This window comes from Marmota marmota, unplaced genomic scaffold (genome assembly GCF_001458135.2).
Source record: "Marmota marmota marmota unplaced genomic scaffold, marMar, whole genome shotgun sequence".
In the NCBI taxonomy this organism is placed as follows: Eukaryota; Metazoa; Chordata; class Mammalia; order Rodentia; family Sciuridae; genus Marmota; species Marmota marmota.
The window spans coordinates 23,224,803-23,247,932 of NW_026000026.1; the positions used below are offsets into that span (position 1 = coordinate 23,224,803).

The following is a 23,130-nucleotide window of genomic DNA, read 5'->3' on the forward strand; positions in this document are numbered from 1 at the left end:
TTTATGTCAGCATAACTATAAATCTGATTTTGAATGTGTTTGCAAAAGCCATATTGCCATTTCTGCATAAATATTGACCTAGATATGCAAAATAATAATAATAATACAGAGCTTTGTGATTAATCTCTAGATGCCTTTCATTTTGTTTAGAAAATAAGATATAATGGCATGGCATGATAATTAATATAAAGCAATCAATGTTGAGTGGAGTCTAACACATTTTTGTTGTAGAGGGTTCAATACAGTGTCTAGAACCTACTAAGTGAGCAATAAATGTTAGTTGTAGTGACTGTTACCACCTTTGCTTGGGCTCATAAAGGAAGAGTCATTTCAAGTGACCATTGAAAGATGGGTTTCTGATAGAAGGAGGACAGGGAAGGACAGCTCAGCAGAGCTCTAAACCCTTCTAGAAGGATCCTTCTGGTTGGGGCTGGGATTGTGGCTCAAGGGGTAGAGCGCTTGCCTAGCATGCGTGAGGCACTGGGTTCGACCCTCAGCACCACATAAAAATAAAATAAAGGTATTGTGTCCATCTACAACAAAAAATAAATATTTAGGAAAAAATGACTGACCACAAGTTTATCTCTAATTCACACATTGATTTAAAAAAAAAAGAAGGATCCTTCTGGTGCTTCCTCCTTTTTCTTCCATCTTTCTACTTTCTATCTACCAGGATTGTTTCTAGCTGTCATGTTTCCTTGGTTTGAAGGATTTAATGCTCAAAGTTTTTTCATTCCCTTTTCTATGAAGTTATCAGATTCATAACCCTCTTTCTCCCAAGGTGGCTTTTAGATGTTTCAAATATATAGACCACTTTGGTGGGCAAAAGCGCCTTTTGTTTGTCCCTAGAGTGAGTTGGGAAAGGGATAAAACTCCTTGGACTGAATAGCTTGTTTTTATGAAACATCATTGAAGAAGATGTCTGTTATTTTCAGTGAACAGTAGGCCCTTTATTTATATGTGGTGCTGAGAATCGAACCCAGTGTCTCACACAAGCCAGGCAAGTGCGCTACCGCTGAGCTACAGCCCCAGCCCTGGATATTGTCATTTTTATGAAACATCATCATTATAAGACACCAACCTTGAACCATCAGTTATAACAAATGATTTCTGGGCTGCTTTGAAATCCCCCTTGTAAACTCAAACTCTCTAGCCTTGATTTTTGTGTGCCCTGATGTCTTAAACCATTTGAAAGGGAAAAGCTGATTTTTGATTTTTTTTTTTTAAAGAGAAATCAGTTGTTTTCCTAGACAAAAACAAAGCAGTTCATTTTAGAAAGTTTTAAAGTATTTAGAGAAGCAAAGAAAGGAAAATCATTTATAATTTCACCACCATCCAGAGTTAATTATTTTGAACTTCAAGGTCTATTTTTTTTTTTTTTTAAGGAACACAGAATTTACCTCTTTTATAACCTTCACTTAATAGGAAGGTTAAATATCTTTTCATATCATTACAGATTCTTTTGTATCATATTGAATGATTTCATAGCAGTATATTTTATGTAGGAAATGGGGACATTATTAGTAAAATTTATTATATTTTAATTTAGAAAAAAGAAACTCATGATCTGAAGATAACACATAAAGAAGGAGTGTTGTAAAGAGTGATGGGATGTTGTGAAATCTAAAGGGATAGTTTCACAGTTCTGAATACCATAAGCAATCATTGCAGGCTTAATAAATTGGTACATTAAGTAGGATGTTAATAGACTCAATCTCTTTTTTTTTTCTTTTTTTTTTAAAGAGAGAGAGAGAGAGAGAGAGAATTTTTTTTTTTTTTTAATATTTATTTTATTTTTCAGTTCTCGGCGGACACAACATCTTTGTTTGTATGTGGTGCTGAGGATCGAACCCGGGCCGCACGCATGCCAGGCGAGCGCGCTACCGCTTGAGCCACATCCCCAGCCCGACTCAATCTCTTTATACATCTTTGGGCTAAAGTTTTGTAGAATCATTTTGGGTCTGAAAATTTCACAAGAAATATGCTTGTGGTATCCCAGGTTGCTAAAGGTAGATGGTTTTGACTTCCTTGGTTTCCTTTTATGGGAAATCAAGCCACGAAGTTCTCACTCTGTGTGAGTTTCAAGAGCACCTTGTGCACCAGGAAGCGCGTCAGGTGATTATTTGAACAGTTATGAAAGTTTCATGTTGATAAAGACTTGCTGAGTCTAATCTTGATTGATGAAGCTGGATTATTCCATACGCTTATTTCTTTTTACAGGCAGTGCTTTCCTCAGTGCTATTTTTCTTGCCTTAGCAACATACCAGTCTCTGTATCCAATCACCTTGTTTGTCCCAGGACTCCTCTATCTCCTCCAGGTAAGCACTTGCTGGTTAGAAACCAGTGCTCAAGTGATGTTTAATACATAGCCTGGTCCCTGCTGGGAGGAAGGAAGGGAATGGATCAATAAAGGCAATGGGACTGGGGCCCCCAACTAATATCTGCTTGCTTCTACTTGAAAAGACAAACAAAGAAACTTGACTAACTTTAAAGAAAGTAGACTAAGTGATCTTTAGTTCTGTGTTTTGTCTTTGCAAATGTGAAACTGCTTTTCATTTTACATAATTGTATTTGGGATCTATCAACCATCTTGTATTCTTCTCTCACCTAATGTACATAGATTCCTCTGAGCTCATTTCTTTTTAAGTTTTTTTCTTTCTTTCTTCTTCTTTTTTTTTTTTAATAATAGCACTCACCAGTTGTAGCTCAGTGGTAGAGCACTTGCCTAGCATGTGTGAGGCACTGGGTTCAATTCTCAGCACTGATATAAATAAATAAAATACAGGCCCATCAACAACTAAAAAAATATATATTAAAAATAGCACTTATTTTCTAAAGTTCTTTAAAAAAATTAAATGTAATGGGTACACTTGTTGCAATGACAGGAACATCCTAGGTGATCAATAAATATGATAGTAATTCAGGCACTATACTAAGCACTGCAGGCATCATCTCACTTCAGCCCCATATGGATTTTGTGGGACAGGTCATGTTATTTGCAATAGGTTTGTTTGGTATTATACATATTAGGCACATGAATTAAAACAGAATGTTGGGAGGTTAAATCATTTACCTAAGGTCACATGGCTGGCAAGAAGCATGCAGGAGGTAACACCAAGATTCAAAAATCCAGAAGTGTCTTGATTTCAGAGTCTTCATTCTTAACACTCTTACTAAAGCTAATAATATGCATCCTCTTGTGCAAAAAGAACATTTGCTTGTCAGTATAGGTGACTTTGTAATATATCTTTTGGTGTATATAGTGATACATGATTAGGTTGGTCTTTCTTTTATTTGGGGGAATTTGAGATATGGTCTTCAGTAAATAGCACTGGATATTTGGGCAGGGTATAATATAGAAATTTGGTTTTCTCTAAGTAATTTTCTTAAGTTATATTTCTCCAGATGATTCACTGGATCTGAGACTAAAAAGTTATATATTCTTATTATGCAAGATCAAATTGTTCTCCACAGAAAAAGCCAGTTGTAGTGCCACCATCAGTATCTACAAAGAAGTGAACCAGCTACCTCCCAGTCTGCCAGCACTGGCTTTTCAAGTTGGATTTATAATCGCTAGTTCAATTAGATGTGTCACCATACAATGAATTATTTTGTTTTGATTTTCTTTCTATATTCATGTTGATCCAATCATTTTCCATATAACAATATACTATGTATATTTTCTTTATATATATAAATATTTAGTTGTTGATGGACCTTTATTTTATTCATTTATTTATATGTGGTGCTGAGAATCAAACCCAGTGCCTCACACATGCTAGGCGAGTGCTCTACCATTGAGCCACAACCCCAGTCCTTATATTTTCTTAATACTGTGCAGTTTATTCTTTAGAAAGTCTGAGCCTTAAAGAGAATGCATGCAATCAGAACTTTTATGCAACTAGATATAAAATAAATAATATAGAAAAAAGGACTAGGGGTATAGCTAAGTGGTAGAGTACTTCCCTAGCATGCATGAGGCCCTAGGTAGTATTACCAATAAACAGACCAACAAAAACACTTGGGCTGACCTAAACTTTCCAAATAATTTGTTAGTCCATCTCTAAATACTACTTTATATAAAATGACTTTTGTTTAAAACTCAAGGAAATTTCCTCCTGAGAACAGTGGACAATAAAACTGTGTCATGAGGTTAGGCAACTCAGCCAGTCAATTTATTTAGTCTCCCTTCCCGAATATCCAGTGCTATTTATTAAGCACTCAATATCTCTGACTCTGCAGAGATAAAGCAGGTACAGTTGCCAAGCAGGGAGTATTCCAGGAAGACTGCTGTGCTAGTAACCTATGGGGTGGTTGAGCATAGAAGACACTGAAATTGGGAAGGTTAGACCATTGTCAGAGGAAATTGAGAGGTGAGGGTCTGGATGCAGGGGATTTTTAGGTGGTGGAATCAGCTGGCAGCAGTCTGTATCTGGGAAACAGGAATAGGAAGAGTTTTGAGATGAATTTCAGGACCGCATTTGTGTAGAAATTAAAATTCCACCTCTAACTATTTTTTTATTTAAGAGTGTAAAGTGGCTTGTAGGTCAGTAGGGCCTTCTGAGTCATGATAGAGTATTTGGAAAATTAATTCAGTCACTTCCAGGAAACAAACACACCTGTTTAAATATGAGAGCAAGAACAGAAGAGGAAATTATCTTTTAGAACTGAGTTCCTCCTAAACCATTAAGTGGACCCATTAGGCCTGAGTTCACAGAAATCCAAAGGCTCGAAAGAGAGAAATTAGAACTAATGAGCTCAGTGAAAGGCAGCCCTGTGACAGAATGGGATGTTCCAAGTGAGGTAAGCTCCCTGTGAATCAGTTTTTAGGCCAGTGGAAAATGGCACTTATTAGGGAGTCCTAGCAATGTTGTAAGTATCATCACAGGTGGTTGGATGATCCCAAATGTTCTTCCAACTTCCAACTTAGAATGGTTTAAATAACCACAAACCCACGATGGATCTGCTCTTGACATTCTGGTTTTCTCAGTTTCTAGAAGCCCTCTGCGGGCACACATTTCTTCCTGGAATGATTGTATAAGATACTATAGAAAAGCACAAGCTTGATGGGGACGTCTTGTTAAGATGGAAAGCAGAGTAGTCTCATACGTTAACAGGGTGATGTCAGAACTCTGAAACCAACTCAAAGAACCCTTACTGGCCAAATTTGGGATATTTTGAGCACCAAAAGAATAAAGTTTATAAGGGATTATAGAACGTTGAATAAATTAAAATCCATGTGTTCATAATGAAGTTCAGAAGAGAGTTGATTAGAGAAAAAAATTGGATATACCATCATTGTTCCCAATTTCTTTTCTTTTTTTTTTTTTTTAAAGAGAGAGAGAGAGAGAGAGAATTTTTTAATATTTATTTTTTAGTTTTCGGCGGACACAACATCTTTGTATGTGGTGCTGAGGATCAAACCTGGGCCGCACGCATGCCAGGCGAGCGCGCTACCGCTTGAGCCACATCCACAGCCCCCAGTTTCTTACATTGAAAATAACTGAAAGGAAAGAACTACCCAGGTACAATAGCTTATACCTATAATCCCAGCTACTCAATAAGCTGAGGCAGGAGGATTGCAAGTTCAAAGCCTGGACAACTTAGTGAGACCCACCCTCAAACTAAAATAAAAAGTGCTAGTACTGTAGCCCAGTGGTAGAGTTCTTGCCTAACATGCATGAGACCATTGGGTGAGTGGGTGGGGCTGCTGCCTTATACTGAGCTTATTAGTTTTAGCTTCCCCAGTTGAATAAAGAGACTGCTTCTAAATAGATGAAAGCCAATTTATAAATGTAGAAATGATAGAATAGCAAATTGCCAATGAAATTATTGAACCTAGCAAAGATCATCAATGGATGCTAAAATCAAATGAATAGTTTTTAGAGAATGTATATAATTTTGAATGGTGCCAAAATTTTATCACCCCCACTTTCCACCCTCTAAATTATTTATTAATAACAAAGGAGCCGGTGTGGTTGCAATCCCAGCGGCCTGGGAGGCTGAGAGATGAGGATCACAAGTTCAAAGCCAGCTTCAGCAATTTAGCAAGGCCTTAGGCAACTTGGCAAGACCCGTCTCTAAATAAAATATTTTAAAAAGGGTCAAAGATGTTGCTCAGTGGTTAAGGCCCCTGGTTCAATCCTTAGCCCCCCCCCCCCCAAAAAAAAAAGGAAATCACATCTGTACAAAGGAGTGTTCTGGAAGTCTCAGGTCAAACACATGATCCTACTCAAATTGTTTACAGTGGAACAATTGAAAAAATGCATTTTTTTTTTTTGTTTTGTGTTGTCTTTTGGTACTGGGGATTTAACACAGGGGTGCTTAACCACAGAGCCATGTCCTCAACCTCTATTTATTTTTTTTTTTTGAGACCGGTCTCACTAAGTTGCTGAGGCTGCCTTTGAACTTGCAGTCTTCCTGCCTCAGCCTCCCAAACTGCTGAGATTACAGGCATGTGCCCATGTACCTTGCTAAGATGTGCTTCTTGGTGTGATGCAATCTGTGTACATAGCATTAACTTTCAAATATTCTTACCTAAGAAGTTGACTTTAATTAAGCCTTTAGATCTGTTTACTAGTTTTTAGGAAATGAAAGAACAGAGGAATAATTTAAATGATACTATAGGGAGTAATAGAACACACCAAAATGGTCTGTAAGACAGTTGATCTGGTTCTCTTCAAATTGTCAAGGTCATGCTGGGCTTAGTGCCATAGCCCCTAATCTCAGCAACTCAGGACGCTGAGGCAGGAGGATCACAAGTTTGAGGCCGGTCTTGGCAATTTAGCAGAATCCTGTCTCAAGATAAAAATAAAAAAGAGTGGGGATGTACCTTAGTAGTAGAGCACCAGTGGGTTCTATCCCAGTGCCATTAAAAAATAAAAGAAAACAAAAAAAAAGAAAGACAAAGTCAATGTCATGTTTCAAGTTTCAAGACTAGAGAGACACAAAAACCAAATGGAGGACTGGGGGCTGTGGCTCAGTGGTAGAATGCTCGCCTAGCATGCATGAGGCACTGGGCTTGATCTTCAGCACCACATAAAAATAAAATAATAAAATAAAGATATTGTGCCCACCTATAACTAAAAAATAAATATTAAAAAAAAAGCCAAATGGAATGAGAGGTTCTTGATTGAATTCTGGTGTGGAAAAAAGATATAGAGTTGTTTTAGGGGTTGTTAGAAAAATTTGAAGATAAATAAAAATATTAGGTGCTTTTAGAGAACTATTATTAACTTCTTGTGCTATGAAGGAGAATATCCTTATTTTTATGAGCTGCATGCACAAGTGTTTTGGGGAGAAGTATCATGATATGTACAATTTTTAGGTACTTCAGCAAAAATTAATTTGTATACTTAGAAATAACATGGCAAAGTGGTAATCTTTAATCTAGTGACATAAAGTTGATTATTTTATTTTTTTGTTTTGTTTTTTGAAACAAGGTCTCGCTAAGTTGCTCTGGGTAGCCTTGTGATCCTCCTGCTTTATCCTCCTTAGTGGCTGGGATGCACGTGTACACTATCACACAACTTGATATTGTATTATTTCAGATTTTCTGCATGTTTGAAAAAATTTATGTTACGGTATAGGAAAATAGAATACAGTTTCTGACATCTCGATTAGGATATTTATTAGCTCTGTGACTCTGGAGCAGTTACTGTTTAAGTTCTTTCTCCCTTGGTTTCTTTATTTACAACGTTGGATAATAGTACTTGGGCTGGAGATATAGCTTAGTGGTAGAGCCCTTGCCTAGCATGTGTGAGGCCCTGGGTTTGATCCTCAGCACCACCAAAAAAATATATATATATATTTATATATAAAAATTAATACTGCAAAGGATTAAGATATGTCTAGTATCCAGAACAGTGTCTGCTCTCAGTGGATCATAGGAGTAGTAATTAGTATTCAGATGTTCATGGAAAGGACCTGGCTACCAGTCTATAGCTACATAAGGTAATGAGGGGAAAGGATAATTATTTCTTTTCTGGAGCCAGAGGAACTGTAAATTAGTTTGTATTTCCACCTTTGACACTATAAACCTGCCTCCATTCTGCTGAGTTTCTATATACTGTAAAAGGTAGATAATGGATAAGCTAGTGAGTGTCTCATCAGTGCCAGAGTCAAAGCTATTTTTCTCTTCCCTCTTGAGGCCCAGGATCAAAGGCAGGGGTGCTGCATCTGGCTCCCTGGTGAATCACTGGTAGTTTGAGCCCATCTGTTCCCCTCCCCCAACTTTGTTCTTCCTCTGACCTTGGCTTGGAGCCTAGTTTCCAAATTAGAGAGAAGCTTACAGTGTTATGATCTGATCACATGCAGAATAAAATAGTCCTAACATGCACAGGATCTGGAGGCTACAGTGAAGGAAAAACCAAGTGCATCAAGAGGCTGAGGAAGACTAGGGGAGGTTTGCTGAGATGCTCATGGTGAAGTCCAGGAAGTTTCTAGTTCCTGCATTCCTTTTGCTTGGGATTCCTACAGCCTTGGACCCCTGTGGTTTGTTTGAGGTTCTGTTTTCTTTCAAGGACAATAATAGACACTAGGGGAAAATACCTTGTGAGTGCTCCTTTGGTTTTTGCTTTAATCCAGTATGAGCTTTTCTTGTCTTTGAACTGAAAAAATGAATCCTGTAACTTACTTTCTGGTGCTTGGGCAGGTTACATGATAATAGGTCAAACTAAAGGAGGCAACCCCACTCAGGTCTTTCTTGATATCTGGGTCCTTCCCCAGCCCTTCTCTGAGGCCTTATTTAGAATTTTCACACTCTGCTCTTTCTTTCTCCAGCAGCTTTTTGTTGTCTCTGCTGCTTCCTGGAGGGTGCCAGAGCAGAGGTGACAATGCTGTTAACTTCTTTTCTTTTTAGAAAAGGTAAAAATGAGGGTAAGAACTTGGTCATACATTTAGGATTCATTTTTTTACCTGTCTTGTAAAATATCTCTCCTGGGTCTCTTCAGATTCCAAAAGTTTAGGTATAAAAACTTTGTTAGGTTCCAACTTGCTTTAAAGAGTTTATTCTGAAAATTGATCTTTTCCTTCTCACACCATGAAAGAAAATGGTTTCTTATAGAAAATGTTGTTCTCCCTCCTGTTTTATGTAGATAAAGGGAGGGAGGTACATTTTTTCTCCTTTTGAGGGCTGGTGATATAGCTCAGTGGTAGAATCTTGCCTAGCATGCTCAAAGCCCTGGGTTCCATCCCTAGGACAGAAAGAAAAAAATTATTTTCTACCTTTCCTTTGTATAGTTTGACTTTTTCTGAAACAGTTTGAGAAATCTGTTCTCTAAATATTTTTATATATTAATAACAATGTATCTTATGGGATAACTCCTAGTTAAATTTTTCAGGTTGAGGGTACACGTAACCCATGGACCAAATCTGACCCACAGATGGATTTCATTTCACCCTAGTGTTTAATTTTGTTTTGAATTCGTTCTCACTATTTTAAAAAATTATGTTAAAATTTTGAATTTCCAGCTTCTTTTGAGGATTTTTGCCTTTACATAGAGCATACTCTCTTTACCATAGTCCCATGTGTCATCTCTGTCACATTAACTCATTTATTACCTTCTTGGCTCCTGTAAGTATTTGAGAGAGAGTAAGTGTGTTCATTTGTTCACCAAAAGGTATGGAAACAATGACCAACCCATTATCTGCAAGCGTCTTAGTACCCAGATTGTGATCTCAAACCACCATTTGTCCACTAAAAGAAACTGAGTTTTCTTAGAGAAGTGGTCGATTCCATTTTCAGGGCAGGAAATGTACAGGATGATCCTGGAATGTTGTGGTACCAGACAGTGGTAGAGCACATGCCTTAAATATATAAGGCAGTGGGTTCAATCCTCAGCACTACATAAAAATAAATAAATATATTGTGTCCATGTAAAACTTAAATTTTTTTTTTTTTTAAACAGGACTCAGGATATGACTTGAAGTTCCCAGTGACTAAAGGTGGATAATTTGAATTTCAATAGGATAAGATTTACAGTAGATTAAAACTTATAAATATACTTAAATCAAGAGATTCATAATGATACCAAAAGGAAACCTAATTGGTTAAGTTAGGAGAATTCACAGGAAACCAATTTATTATTTTGAAAACTAGATAAAGGAAAAAAATAAGTACATGTCTTACCTTTCTTATACTAGTAGGTACCATGTAGTAGATGAGGGGAAACATCTTTATAAAATTATTCTAACTTACAAATGAAGACAAAGTGATAGGATAACATCATATTGCAACCCCTATTGGTCTAGGCATTAAGCATCAATAACAACTGACATAAAAGCCAAAAATTAGTCTGAGGATGTGATTTAAGGGTTCAGTAGTTGCCTAACATGTGTAAGCCCTAGGGTTTGGTCCCCAGCACTGCAAAAACAAACCAAATTATGCCTCCTCTCAAGAGAATATATTACCAGCAAAGTTTTGCCAAAGGGATCAAATCCAAAATTGATCAAGCCTCTGCAACCAGCTGCAGTTTCCAAGAAATGTTGAAGAAAAGGTGTATAGTTGGAAAAACCAGATTGTGTGAAGTTCTGTAGGTAAAATTCCCTGGGTTCTTGAACAGGTGACTTATAAGAAGGGTGAGGGGAGACATGGGCAGGAGTAGCTGTAAATTAAAAGAGAGACTTAAAAATTGTATTATTTTTTTTAAAAATCTAAATATAGTGTGAAGGGATGCATAGGTAAGTGAAAAACCATAAAATAATACAAGGAAGTAATTACTGTAAAAACCAGGTTCATCATCACTTTAGAAGGAATAGTGGATTCTGGTTGGGTCTGGGAGCCTGGAAGACCTTGGGGAATGGATAGAAAGTTTTTTTGAGCTGGGTCATGGCTACAAGGACATTTGCTTAATAATCAATCACCAAGATTTCTATTTACTTTGTGCAGTTTTATAATAAAACAGTTAAAAGTTGATTTAGGTTGGGCTGAAGATGTGTTTTAGTAGGAGAGGGGTTGTCTAGCATGCTTGAGATCTTGGGTTTGATCCCCAGCACCACAAAAAAATAAATAAAAAATATAAGGTATCATTTTTCTAGCATTTCTTGTGTACATTTACTTTTATATACACATTTTAAGTCAGTATTTGCTGTGTAGCCAAAAAGGAGACTTATAAGAAGGGTAGGGGGAGACATGGACAGGAGTAGCTGTAAATTAAAAAAGAAGGTTCACCTGTCCACTGGGAAATTTTCAGTGTGATCCCCTAGGTTAAAGTTGGCTGCAGGGTTTATAAACAGCAAGCTATCAAAGGATTGCTGAAGTTTCTTTTTTAAGAATTCCAGGTATGCCTCACTGTGTAACAGGAGTAGTCCTGAAAGATTAAGTGCAGCCTCGATTTTTATAAATAGACCCAGTAAATACTCTACTCTATCATTTCAGGACACTATTCCTCAAGGCAAATCTAAGACCATGTCTTAAAACAAAGTGTGTAACTGATGTGATTTTGCAATCTATATATGGGGTAAAAATGGGAGCTCATAACCCAATTGAATCAAAGTGTGAAATATGATATATCAAGAACTATGTAATGTTTTGAACAGCCAACAATAAAAAATTAAAAAAAAAAAAGTGATACCTGAAATACATTTTAAGCACAAGAAAAAAGAATCATTTTCTACTCAGACATCAACAGTAACACATTAGCTTGAATCAATCACTGCGAGCAGAGAAGCAAACTGAAACCTGGGGGCTGCTAACAAGATTTGCAGAGTAAATCCTCATCTCCTGGGTATGTGTTTAGGGCTCCCCTAAGAGAGTGGCTTTTAATAGTCTACTTGGTTCAGTTCTTCAAGACCATCTTTTTCTACTTCCTGGCTTATTTCTTGTTAAATGCTATCAGCAGGGAGGAGTAGGAGATAAAACTTTATTTTTGAGGTTCTTTTCCCGCTTTCCTGGTTTATGGTTTCCTTCCTTTCTTCTTTTCTGAATGGCAGTATTATTCAGGGAGAAGAGATCAAAAATGATCAAATGAACTCAGAACCTGAGTGTTTTCTTCAAATTTTCAAATTTATGTATGGATGTCTCTTCATTGTTATTTCCCATTCCCAGAAATGTATAATTCTCATGAAACTTCATTCCTTTAGAGTAGTATTGTCCAATAGAACTTTTTGTGATGACTGAAGCGTTCTATGTCTTGCATTGTCAGTAGTCACAAGCCACATGTGGCCATGGAACACTTGAAATTTACTAGGAACCTGAGGAATTGAATTGTTAAGTTTAATTAATTTCCCGTTAATTTAAATAGCCATATGTGGCTTAGGGACAGCACAGTTTTAAAGAGAGATAAGAGTAGAACTATGTGTATGGAAGCTTATTAAGGAGCCATAGGGGAGATCAGGTTCCTTTTCCCTAACATCTGTTAACAGTAATGCTATCTTCAGCTTAAAATTTTTCACTCTTTATCATGGTGTTATAGTATCTAAAATTCAAGCTGGGTGTGATAGTACATGCCAGTAGTCCCAGTGACTCAGGAGACTGAGGCAGGAGGATTGCAAGTTTGAGACCAGCCTCAGAAATTTACTGAGTCCCTAAGCAACTTAGTGAGACCCTGTCTCAAAATTAAAAGGCTAGGGTGTAACTCAGTGGTAAAGCACCCCTGGGTTCAATCTCTAGTACCAAAAGCTAAAAACATCACCTTTGTTAATTTGCATAGTGAATGTCAGAATTGGATTGGATTTTTATTGGTAAGATGGATATCTTACTAATTAGCAAAATGAACATTAGAAGGTGCTCATTGGTGATATTAAAATATTCAAAAGGTGCTCTTTTTTATATATATTTTTTAGTTTTAGGTAGATACAATATCTTTATTTTTTTTTAATGTGGTGCTGGGGATTGAACCCATTGCCTCACACAGGCTGGACCACTTGAACCACAACCCCAGCCCAAAAGGTTCTCATTTTTTAAATTAAAGTACTCAAAGGAAGTAAATTGGCTGAAATATTTTAGATTATCTTTTAAAAAATATATATGTATATATTTTATATACACATATATATGCATATACATACATACATATATATATGTGTATATATATATATATTTAGTTAGTTAGTTGTAGATGGACACAGTACCTTTATTTTATTTATTTTTATGTGGTGCTAAGGATTGAACCCAGTGCCTCACATATGCTAGGTAAGTCTCCACCTCTGAGCCACAAACCCTGCCCTAGATTCTCTGTCTTTTGTTCCTCCTTCCATCTCTCTTTCTCTTTTGATTAAACCCAGGACCTTGCACTAGCTAAGGGCATACTCTACCACTTAGCTACACCCCAAGCCCCTACAGATACTTTCTACACTTGCATAAAGAGGGGCTGACAATCTAGGAAATCCTGTGAATTCCCTTAGAGATGTTGCCTGAGGCCTAATTCCTAAATGCTCCTTTGTCTCACCTTTGGTTAGAAGAATTTCTTGTTGCCTAATGTGAAACTAAGGGCAACAGAACTTTTTTCCAAGGATTGGCGGCACAGCTCAGTGGTAGAACATATGCCTAGCATGCTGAAGGCCCTGAGTTCAATCTCCCATACCACACCTGCCAAAGCAAAAAGCTTTTTTTCAAGATAACTGATAAAGAACCTTTGAGTTGGTCAGGCATGGTTGTGCACACCTGTAATCTCAGCAACTCTGGGAGCCTGAGGCAGGAGGATCATAAGTTCAAGCCTAGCCTGGGTAATTTAGGGAGACCTGTCTCAAAACAAATAAAAAAGGACTTTGGATGTAGCTCAGTGGTGGAATGCTTGCCTAGCATATGTGAGACCCTGAGTTTAATTCCCAATATCACCAGAGAGAGAGAGAGAGAGAGAGAGAGAGAGAGAGAGAGAGAGAGAAAAGAACCTATGAATTGTACATGACCAAAGCATAGGCATGATTTAGCTTGCACCCTATCTAGGCTCCTCTTGAACCCCTCCCCCCTTATACCTCAGATCATAACGGCTTTCTCTATTCTTCCAGTATGTTCCTTCACACATCAGGACCCATTTGATCGCTGGTAGTTCACCTGGCCTGAATACTCTTCTTCATTTTTAAAATCTCTTTTTGCCTCATAATAATAATTTTACATATATGTGTATGTGTTTGTGTATGTAAATTCTTCACATAATTTAAAGAATAATAAACACCTGTGTTTATACTACCCTACTTAAGAAATAGAGCATTTGTCATACTTTTGAAGCCCCTTAGATTCCTCTTCCACATTATAATCATTCTTTCTACCTCAGAGGTTATGACCATCATGATTTTTGTGCTGTACTTAAGAGTTTACCACTATGTGGATCACTTAACAATATATTGATTTTTAAATTTTCTCACCAACATCTAATAATGAAACATTCCAAAGAGAACAAATATGAACCTTTATTATATCTACCTCCCAACATTGTACCATTAATAATTTAGTATGCTTGCTTTATCACATATTCACCTATTCATCAGTTAATGTTATGTTTGATGTATTTCAAAATTGAAGATATCATACCTGTCCCCCTAAATAGTTCAACATAAGCATCAACTAGAGTTCACTGTGTATTTATAAACTTTTTAAACTTGAAGTTAAATTTACATACCATGAAGTGCACAAATCTTAAATGTATGTTCACAGAGTTTTGACAAATGCATACCTTTATGTATCCCAGATTCCTATCAAGATATAGAAAGTTCCCTCAAGCCCCTTCCCAATCAGTTCCTACCCCTATACTTAAGGGGCAATTGTTGTGAAAAAAATTTTTGAGCTATATACTAGTTTTGCCTACTCTAGAACTTTATATAAATGAAATAAAATATGACACTTGGATAAAGTTTTTTTTCAGTCAGCTTGTTTCTGAGATGAACCTATGTTTTTGCATGCATTATTTTTTCTTGTTGGATGCTTTTTGTGTATATGTATATATACACTACATTTTATTTATTAATTTTCCTCCTAATGGAAACTTGGCCTATTTTCAATTTTTGTCTGTTATGAAAGAAGCTGCTATGAACATTTTTGTACAAATCTTTTTGTGGACTTAAGTTTTCATTTCTCCTGGGTAATACCTAGGAATACAACTGCTGGGACATTGAACAAGTATGTATTTAGTTTTACTGGAAACTACTAGACTTTTTTTTTTTTTTTTTTTCAAAATGTGTCATTTTATACCCCTACCAGCCAAATGTGAGTCCAGTTGCAACCTTCACCAACACAAGGGAGTGTCAGTCTTTTCAATATTAGCTATTCTGCTGGGTGTATAGTGAAATCTTTTTATGAAGTTCTGCTTATTAATGTTTATTTTGAGAATTCAAACTTCTGTTTGACTAGTAAGATTTTTTTTTCTTAACGTGGTGCTGGGAACAAACTCAGGGCCTTGTACATGCTAATTACATACTTTACCACCACTACAACCCTAGCCCCAAGATTTCTTTTTAGTTGTAGATGGACACAATACCTTTATTTTATTTATATGTTTTTATGTGTTTCTGAGGATTATGAGGATGTGCCTCACACCTTCTAGGCAAGCCCTCTGCCACTGAGCTACAACCCCATCCCCCCAAAATATCTTTTTTTTTTTTTTGAGAGAGAGAGAGAATTTTTAATATTTATTTTTTTTTAGTTTTCGGCGGACACAACATCTTTCTTTGTGAATGTGGTGCTGAGGATCGAACCCGGGCCACACGCATGCCAGGCGAGTACGCTACCGCTTGAGCCACATCCCCAGCCCCCAAAATATCTTTAAAATAGAGAAAACACAGATGGAGATAGGTAGAAGAAAAATTGATAAATCAACACCGTAGAGTTTTAGCATATCCATTAAAGTAATTAGATTAAGTGCCAAAAATAAATAACTTATATAGACTATTTGAACATTACTTTTAACAAGCTTGATTTAATGAAGGTTAGAGGCAGAGAGCAGTCTTCCATACTAAGCCCTATAGAACTCTCTAATTTTTAAAATTAATTTTTAGCCAACCCTGTAACAGATGGTTTTATCTCCATTTTTTTAAAAGTTTTATTTTAAATTAATTTTAGACTTACAGAAACATTGCAAAAATAATTTCCTTATATCCCTCACCCCACTTCTTCTAATGTTAATGTTTTTTATAACTGAGTACAGTTATCAAGAACAAAAAATTAACACATAATATGATTAAGTAAACTATAGACCTTACTAGAATTTTGTATTTTTCTTTTCCTTTTTTCGATGTGGGGCTGGAGATTGAACGTAGGGTCATGCATTTGTTAGGTATGTGCTTTGCCACTATGCCCCCAGTAATAGAATTGTACACTTTTCTATTAAGGAAGTTTTTTTTCATTTCAGGATCATGTCCAGAATTTCACATTGTATTTAGTTGTTGTATCTCCTTGGTTTTCTCCAAGGAAGTTCCGCAGTTTTCTCATTCAGGACTTTTGAAGTTATTTTTGTTGAATGTATTTTAAATTAGATTCTTTTATTTTCTCATGATTAGGCTAAAATTATGCATTTTTGGCAGAAATGCATGTTATTCATGATGTTGCTCTTATTCTAACTCTAACCCTAATGGTATTTTATCTTCATCTTATGGTTAAGTTTGTGTCTACCAGCATTCTCTACTATATAAATTTTTTTTTTTTAAGTCTTCTCTTTTGTAGTTAGTGTCTTGAGGAAGGTACTTTGAGATTATATAAGTCTGTTTCTCTTCAGATTTTCACTTTTGCATCCTTCAGTACATCATATCTGCAGTAATTACTACCCAGGGTTGATTCTGTTTCCCGCCTTATTTTTCCACTTATTACTTAGAATTCTAATTGAGGAAGAACTGTTATATCTTCTCCTTGATTTATTTATTTGATTATTTTTTATTAGTATGAACTCATAAATATGAATTTTATTTTATGTGTTGAAATCCAATACACTGGCCAAGTGATTTTTGACAAGAGTACCAAGACCATTCAAGAAAAAAAAATAATCTCAGCTAGGTGTGATCACACACGCCTGTAATCCCATTGACTTGGGAGGCTGAGGCAGGAGGATTGCAAGTTGGAGGCCAGCCTGGACAATTTAGCGAGAACCCTGTCTCAAAATAAACAATAAAAAGGGCTGGAGCTGGGTATGGTGGCACATGCCTGTAATCCCAGTGGCTCAGGAGACTGAGGCAGGAGAATCACAAGTTCAAAGCCAGCTTCAGCAACTTAGCAAGGTCTTAAAACTCAGTGAGACCCTGTCTCTAAATAAAATACAAAAAAGGGCTAGGAATGTCACTCAGTGGTTAAACACCACTGGGTTCAATCCTTGGTACAGAAAGGAGGGGGGGGCTGGAGGTGTGGCTTAGTAGTAGAGTACCTCTGGATTCAATCCCCAGTACTGAAAAAGAATAGCACTTATCAACTGATCTATATTCCCAGCCCTGTCTGTATTTTTTAAAATTTAAATTTGTATTGTTTTTGAGAGTCTCTGTATTGCCCAGGCTGGCCTCAAAACTCAATTCTCCTGCGTAAGCCTCTGAATAGTTGAGATTTTGGGACAAATGATTTGGGGACAACTGAATAACTACATGAAAGAATGAAGTTGGATTCCTACCTCACTCCCCATGGTCAAAAATTAATTCAAAATGGATCTATAACTTAAACATAGAAGCTAAAACTGTTAGGAGAAAATGGGTAAATCTTCGTGACCTAGGTTTGGTGTAGTGCATTCTTAGATTTGCGTCAAATCAAAGCAAGAGCAAGAAAAGAAAAAAAAAAGTTTAATTGAACTCCATGAAAATTTAAAATGTTTGAACTTTAGGGAACACCATTAAGAAAGAGAAAACCCAAATATTGTCAGATCATGTTTAATAAGGGATGAGTATCAGAGAATGTAAAGAACTTTTAAATTTAAACCACAAAGGACAACAAAATTAAAAAAATGGTCAAGGGGCGGGGCTTGTAGCACAGTGGTAAAGCACTTGCAGGTCGTGCACTAGGATCATGCATCAGTTTGATTATCTTCACTGAAAAGAAAGAAAGTCAAAAGGGCCCAAATAGAGATTTTTCCAAAGAAGATTATATAGATGGTCAATAAGCATATGAAACTGGGGATATAGCTTAGTGGTAGATCACTTGCTTAGTATGCACAAAGTCCTGGGTTTGATCCCCAGCACCGAAAAAAAAAAGTATATGAAAATATGCTCAACATCATTGGTTATTAAGGATGTGTGAATCCAATCCACAATGGGATACCAGTAGGATAACAGTAGTAATAACAACACAAAGAACAATAGAACTCTCTTACATTGCTGGTGAGAATGTAAAATGGTATAGCCACAGTAGAAAACAGTTTGGCAGTTACTTGAAGAGTTAAGCATAAAATTACTGTTATGGCTCAGTAATTCCACTCCTATATACCCAACAGAACTGAAAGGTACATAAACAAACACCTGTTAAAATGGTCATAGCAGTACTATTTACAGTAGCCAAGAGGTGGAAACAACCCAAATGATCATCAACTGATAAGTGGAGAAACAAATTGTAGTATATCCTTATAATGGAATATTACTCAACCACCAAAAGGAATTAAGTACAGATAATATGCTACAACTTGAACGAGCCTCAAAAACATTAGGTGCAAAAAGCCAGACACTAAAGGTTACGTATTATGTGATTCCTTTTGTGTGAAATACCCAGAATAGGCATATCCATAGAGAAAGAAAACAAATCAGTGGCTGCCAGAGAGTTGGAGATGGAGGAATATCGGATAATTAATGGACACTGGATATTCTTTCTTGAGTGATGAAAAGATATGAAGCTAGAGAGAGATGGTACTTGTACAACATTGTGAATGTACTAAATGTAAATGAATTATATATTTTAATTTGGTTGAATATATGTTATGTGAATTTGACTCAAAAAAATATATATCTGATACTATCATTAGCTTGTTACTCAAATTTTTTCCAGATTTGACCATTAGGTGCTTCTTCAAGTATTCTTTTTTTTTTTTTTTTAAGTTATAGATGGGCACAATACTTTATTTATTTATGCGGTGCTGAGGATCAAAGCCAGTGCCTAACGCATGCGAGACAAGCGCTCTATCACTGAGCCACAACCCCAGCCCTCAAGTGTTCTTTTAACAAGCCTCCATCTATTTTTTGTTTGTTTGTTAAGTTTTATTATTATTGTTGTGCTAGGGAAACCAAGGTCTCAGACATGCCAGGCAAGCACCCTACCACTGAGCCATACTCCAACCCTTACATGGTTATTTAGATTCTTGTCTGTTAGCTAATAGTCTTTTGAACCAGTTATGCCATACTTTTCTGTGGTTTTTTTTTTGGGAGGGGGTGCTAGGGATTGAACCCAGGGCCTTGTGCATGCTAGGCAAGCACTTATCAACTGATCTATATTCCCAGCCCTTTCTGTATTTTTTAAAATTTAAATTTGTATTGTTTTTGAGAATCTCTATATTGCCCAGGCTGGCCTCAAAACTCAATTCTCCTGCGTCAGCCTCTGAATAGTTGAGATTATGGGCATGCGCCACTGCGTCAGGTATGCTGCTACCATATCCAGCTCTCCCCCATCTAGTTTTAAGTGTTTCATTTCTGGTATCACAAAATGTTCTAGGTTCATTTGTATTTTCTGATTTTCTCTGTCTCAGCTCTGAAATGATTTACTTCTCCAAAGATTCCTGGTTTCTTTTATTGGAGAATGCTGTTGAGAAATCAAGGTCTAGAGTCAGTCACAGTGTTATATACCTGTAACCCCAGCAACTTGAGAGACTGAGACAGAAGGATCACAAGTTTGAGACCAACTTAGACAATTTAGGGAGACCCTGTCTCAAAAAGATAAAAAGGTCTGGGGATGTAACAGTGATAGAGCCCTCCTGGGGGCGGGGTATTGCATGCCACCCCCCCCAAAAAAAATGAAAGAAAAAAAGAAAGGGAAGGAAAATTTTAAAAAAGGAAACCAAGATATGGGCATTGGTGTGCTTATTATTACTAGAATATCATTGTGCTTGGGCTCACTTAGCAGACTGAGCTGTGAAGTATCTGTATGTATACCACCCAACCTTTATGTTTTTTTATCTTCCTGCTTATACTTTAAAGTCCAACATCACAAGGCTTACTTCAGTCTCTCCCTTTTCCTCATTTAAACCTTATATCTCTACGGTTGAGAAACCCAACTTTTGTTATCTTCAGTTTGCTTATTTGTTTAATTCTGGTATGCCCATAGTTTCAGAATGTGAAAAATATCCCTGTAAGAAATACATTTACTCGGGCAGCAGTTGTAGCTCAGTGGTAGTGCACTTGCCTTGCATATATGAGACGCTGGGTTTGATCCTCAGCACCGTTAAAAAATAAATAAATAAATAAAATAAAGGTATTGTGTTCATCTACAACTAAAAAGAAAATTTAAAAAATACATTTACTGACTTGATTATAACACTTATAGATATTTCTTTTTAGCCTTAGAATATTTTGTCAGATTGATGTTTCATAGTTAAATGGGGCTAATTCAGTTTTTCATCCATGTGGTGTTTTTCATGTGGGGCTTCAGCATTTGCTGAGTCTGGCTTTGAACTTGCAATCCTCCTACTTCAGCTTCCCAAGCCGATGGGATTACAGACTTTTGCCACCACACCCAGCAACTGCAGAATATTTTTATCATCAAAAAGAAGCCCAGTACTGATCAGCTGTCACTCTCTATTTTCTCACAACACCCACTCCCCTATCCCTAGGCAAGCAGGATTCTACATTTTTGTCTTTATAGGTGTTCTTTTTCTGTAGTGGGGCTTGAACCCAGTGGGGCTTACCCCACCCCTTTGTTATACTTTATTTAGAGACAGGGTCTCACTGAGTTGCTCAGGGTCTCACTAAATTGCTGAAACTGGCTTTGAATTTGCGATCCTAGATGTGTGCTACCAAGCCGGACTCTTCTTTTTTTTTAATAGATGTTCTTATTAAGGGCATTTCTCATAAATGGAATCATATATGCTCTTTTATGGCTAGCTTCTCTCACTTTGTATGATGTTTTCAAGGTTTTTTCCCAGCTTTATAATGTACAGGTTGAACATAATTTATCCAAAATGCTTGGTTGGGACCAGAAATCTTTCAGATTTTAGATTTTTTCAGATTTTGGAATATTTGCAGCACTAGTCCAAAAATCTGATGTTCAGATTTCAGGACATTTCTGATTTTGGATTTTCAGATGAGAGATGTTCCATCCGTATTATTTCTTCCTTCCTTTTTCTTATTTTTTAAAAATATTTAGTTTTTAGTTTTAGGTGAACACAATATCTTTGTTTTATTTTCACATGGTGCTGAGAATCGAACCCAGGGCCTCACGCATGCTAGGCGAGCACGCTACCACTTGAGTCACATCCCCAGCCCTTCTTATTTTTTTAATCAAATATAAACTTGCTGTATTTTATTTGTCAGTTCACCAGTTGATAGGCATTTGTTTTTTCTTTCTATTGTGATTTAATGTTGATATGAACATTCATGTACAAGTTTTGTGAGGACATATTTTAATTTTGTTTATGGTGTATTTGTCATTTGATATTTCTTGTTTTTATGTAATTATATCTAATCAGTGTTGGGTTCTGAACTTTTCCATAGGTGAAGGTTAAGAATGAATTCACCATGTTTTCCTCTAGTACTTATGGTTTCATTTAAAAAAAAATTAGATTCTTAATCTATTTGAAATCTGATTTTGTGAATGGTCTGAGGTGCTGGTATGATTTTATCTTTTCCAATGGTTTTGTAGCTGTCCTGGCACCAATCATTAAAAAGTCTGTATCACAGTGATGTACTACTTTCATCTTATACCAAGTTGCCATATGTTTTGTCTAATGCTGGACTACCCATTTTATTCTGCTAGTCTATTTGTCTATTAATGTGCCAGTAATAGACTGTATACACTGATACACGCTTTAATATTAGAGGTTTTATAGTACCTTTTTTGGGGGGAGGGGGGTGAGGCTGGGAATTGAAGCATACTAGGTAAGCACTCTACCACTGAGCTATATCTCTAGCCCATAGTACTTAAATGTCTGATGGTCATAATTTTTCCTTATCAGTATTTTCTTTCTGGGAAAGAAAAAGGGATTGAACCCAGGGGTACTTTATCATCCCCAGTCATATTTTAAAATTTTTGTTTTGAGTCAGGGTCCTACTAAATTGACTGGGGCTGGCCTTGAATCTTCCTGTCTCTGCCTCCTGAGTGAGTCTCAGGGATTATAGGCATGTGCCACCACATGTAGCTCAATGTTTTCTTAACTGTTTTTGTATATATTTGTTTTTCCATATGAACCTTACTATCTGGTGTGACTACATAAAATGGCATGTTGACATTTTGATAGGGATTGAATTATTGCATTGACTTTTTAAAAATTAATTTAGGCATAACTGACATCTGTATAGCATTGAATTATCCTGAGCATCATCAGAGGATACCTTTCCATTGTTCAAACCTACTTTAGTGTTTTGGTCTAATGCTTAAAATTTTTTTGTATAGCTTTGCACATTTAAAATTTTTAAAATTTTTCTTATATAGCTTTGTACATTTCTTGTGTTGTAAATTTTAATTTTCCTTGTTGTTTTATATGTGATCTTCTGTATAATTGTTGCCTTTAATAGTTTAACATTTATATATACATAAAAGCTATTCATATGTTAATTTTATATTCAGTTACTTCCCTGAATTCTTTTATTGTGTATTTTATTATGAGTATTTATTGGATTTAGTTATTTTTTCTACATATATCAAAGTATTAATATAATTTCTTCAAGGTGTTTGAGATATTTTTTATAAAATTGTGTGTGTGTGTGTGTGTGTGTGTACCTACTTATAAAATAAGTAACTTTTCTTATGTTGAACTAACCTTGCATTTTTAGAGTATACCCATCCTGGCCATAACCTGAGTTTATCATGATCTTTTTCATGTTTTACTGAATTATATTAGATAAATTTCATTTGGCATTGTTACATTTGTGTTGGTAAGTAGTTTTGATATCATGTTTATAGTACCTGCTATGAAAAAATTAATGAAAGATTAGAATCATCTACTTCTTCAGTATTGGTAGAACTTGCCTATAAGTCTGGCTGGGTCTACTCTTTTGTTTGTGGGAAATTTTCTTATTACTAATTGAACTTGTTTAATGATTATAGGACCATTTAAAATTTCTATCTTCCCCCTCCCTCCCTCCCTCCCT

At 36.2% G+C, this 23,130-nt stretch overlaps 1 protein-coding gene across 1 annotated transcript in view; it reads left to right on the forward strand.

Annotated features, from left to right (window-relative positions):
* Positions 1 to 23,130, forward strand: part of Pigu (phosphatidylinositol glycan anchor biosynthesis class U) — a 79,442-nt gene that overhangs the window by 34,639 nt on the left and 21,673 nt on the right. The window contains exon 7 of the mRNA XM_015481500.2: positions 2,221 to 2,318. Coding sequence (XP_015336986.2) covers positions 2,221 to 2,318 — 98 coding nt within the window. The remainder of the gene's footprint in view (positions 1 to 2,220; positions 2,319 to 23,130) is intronic.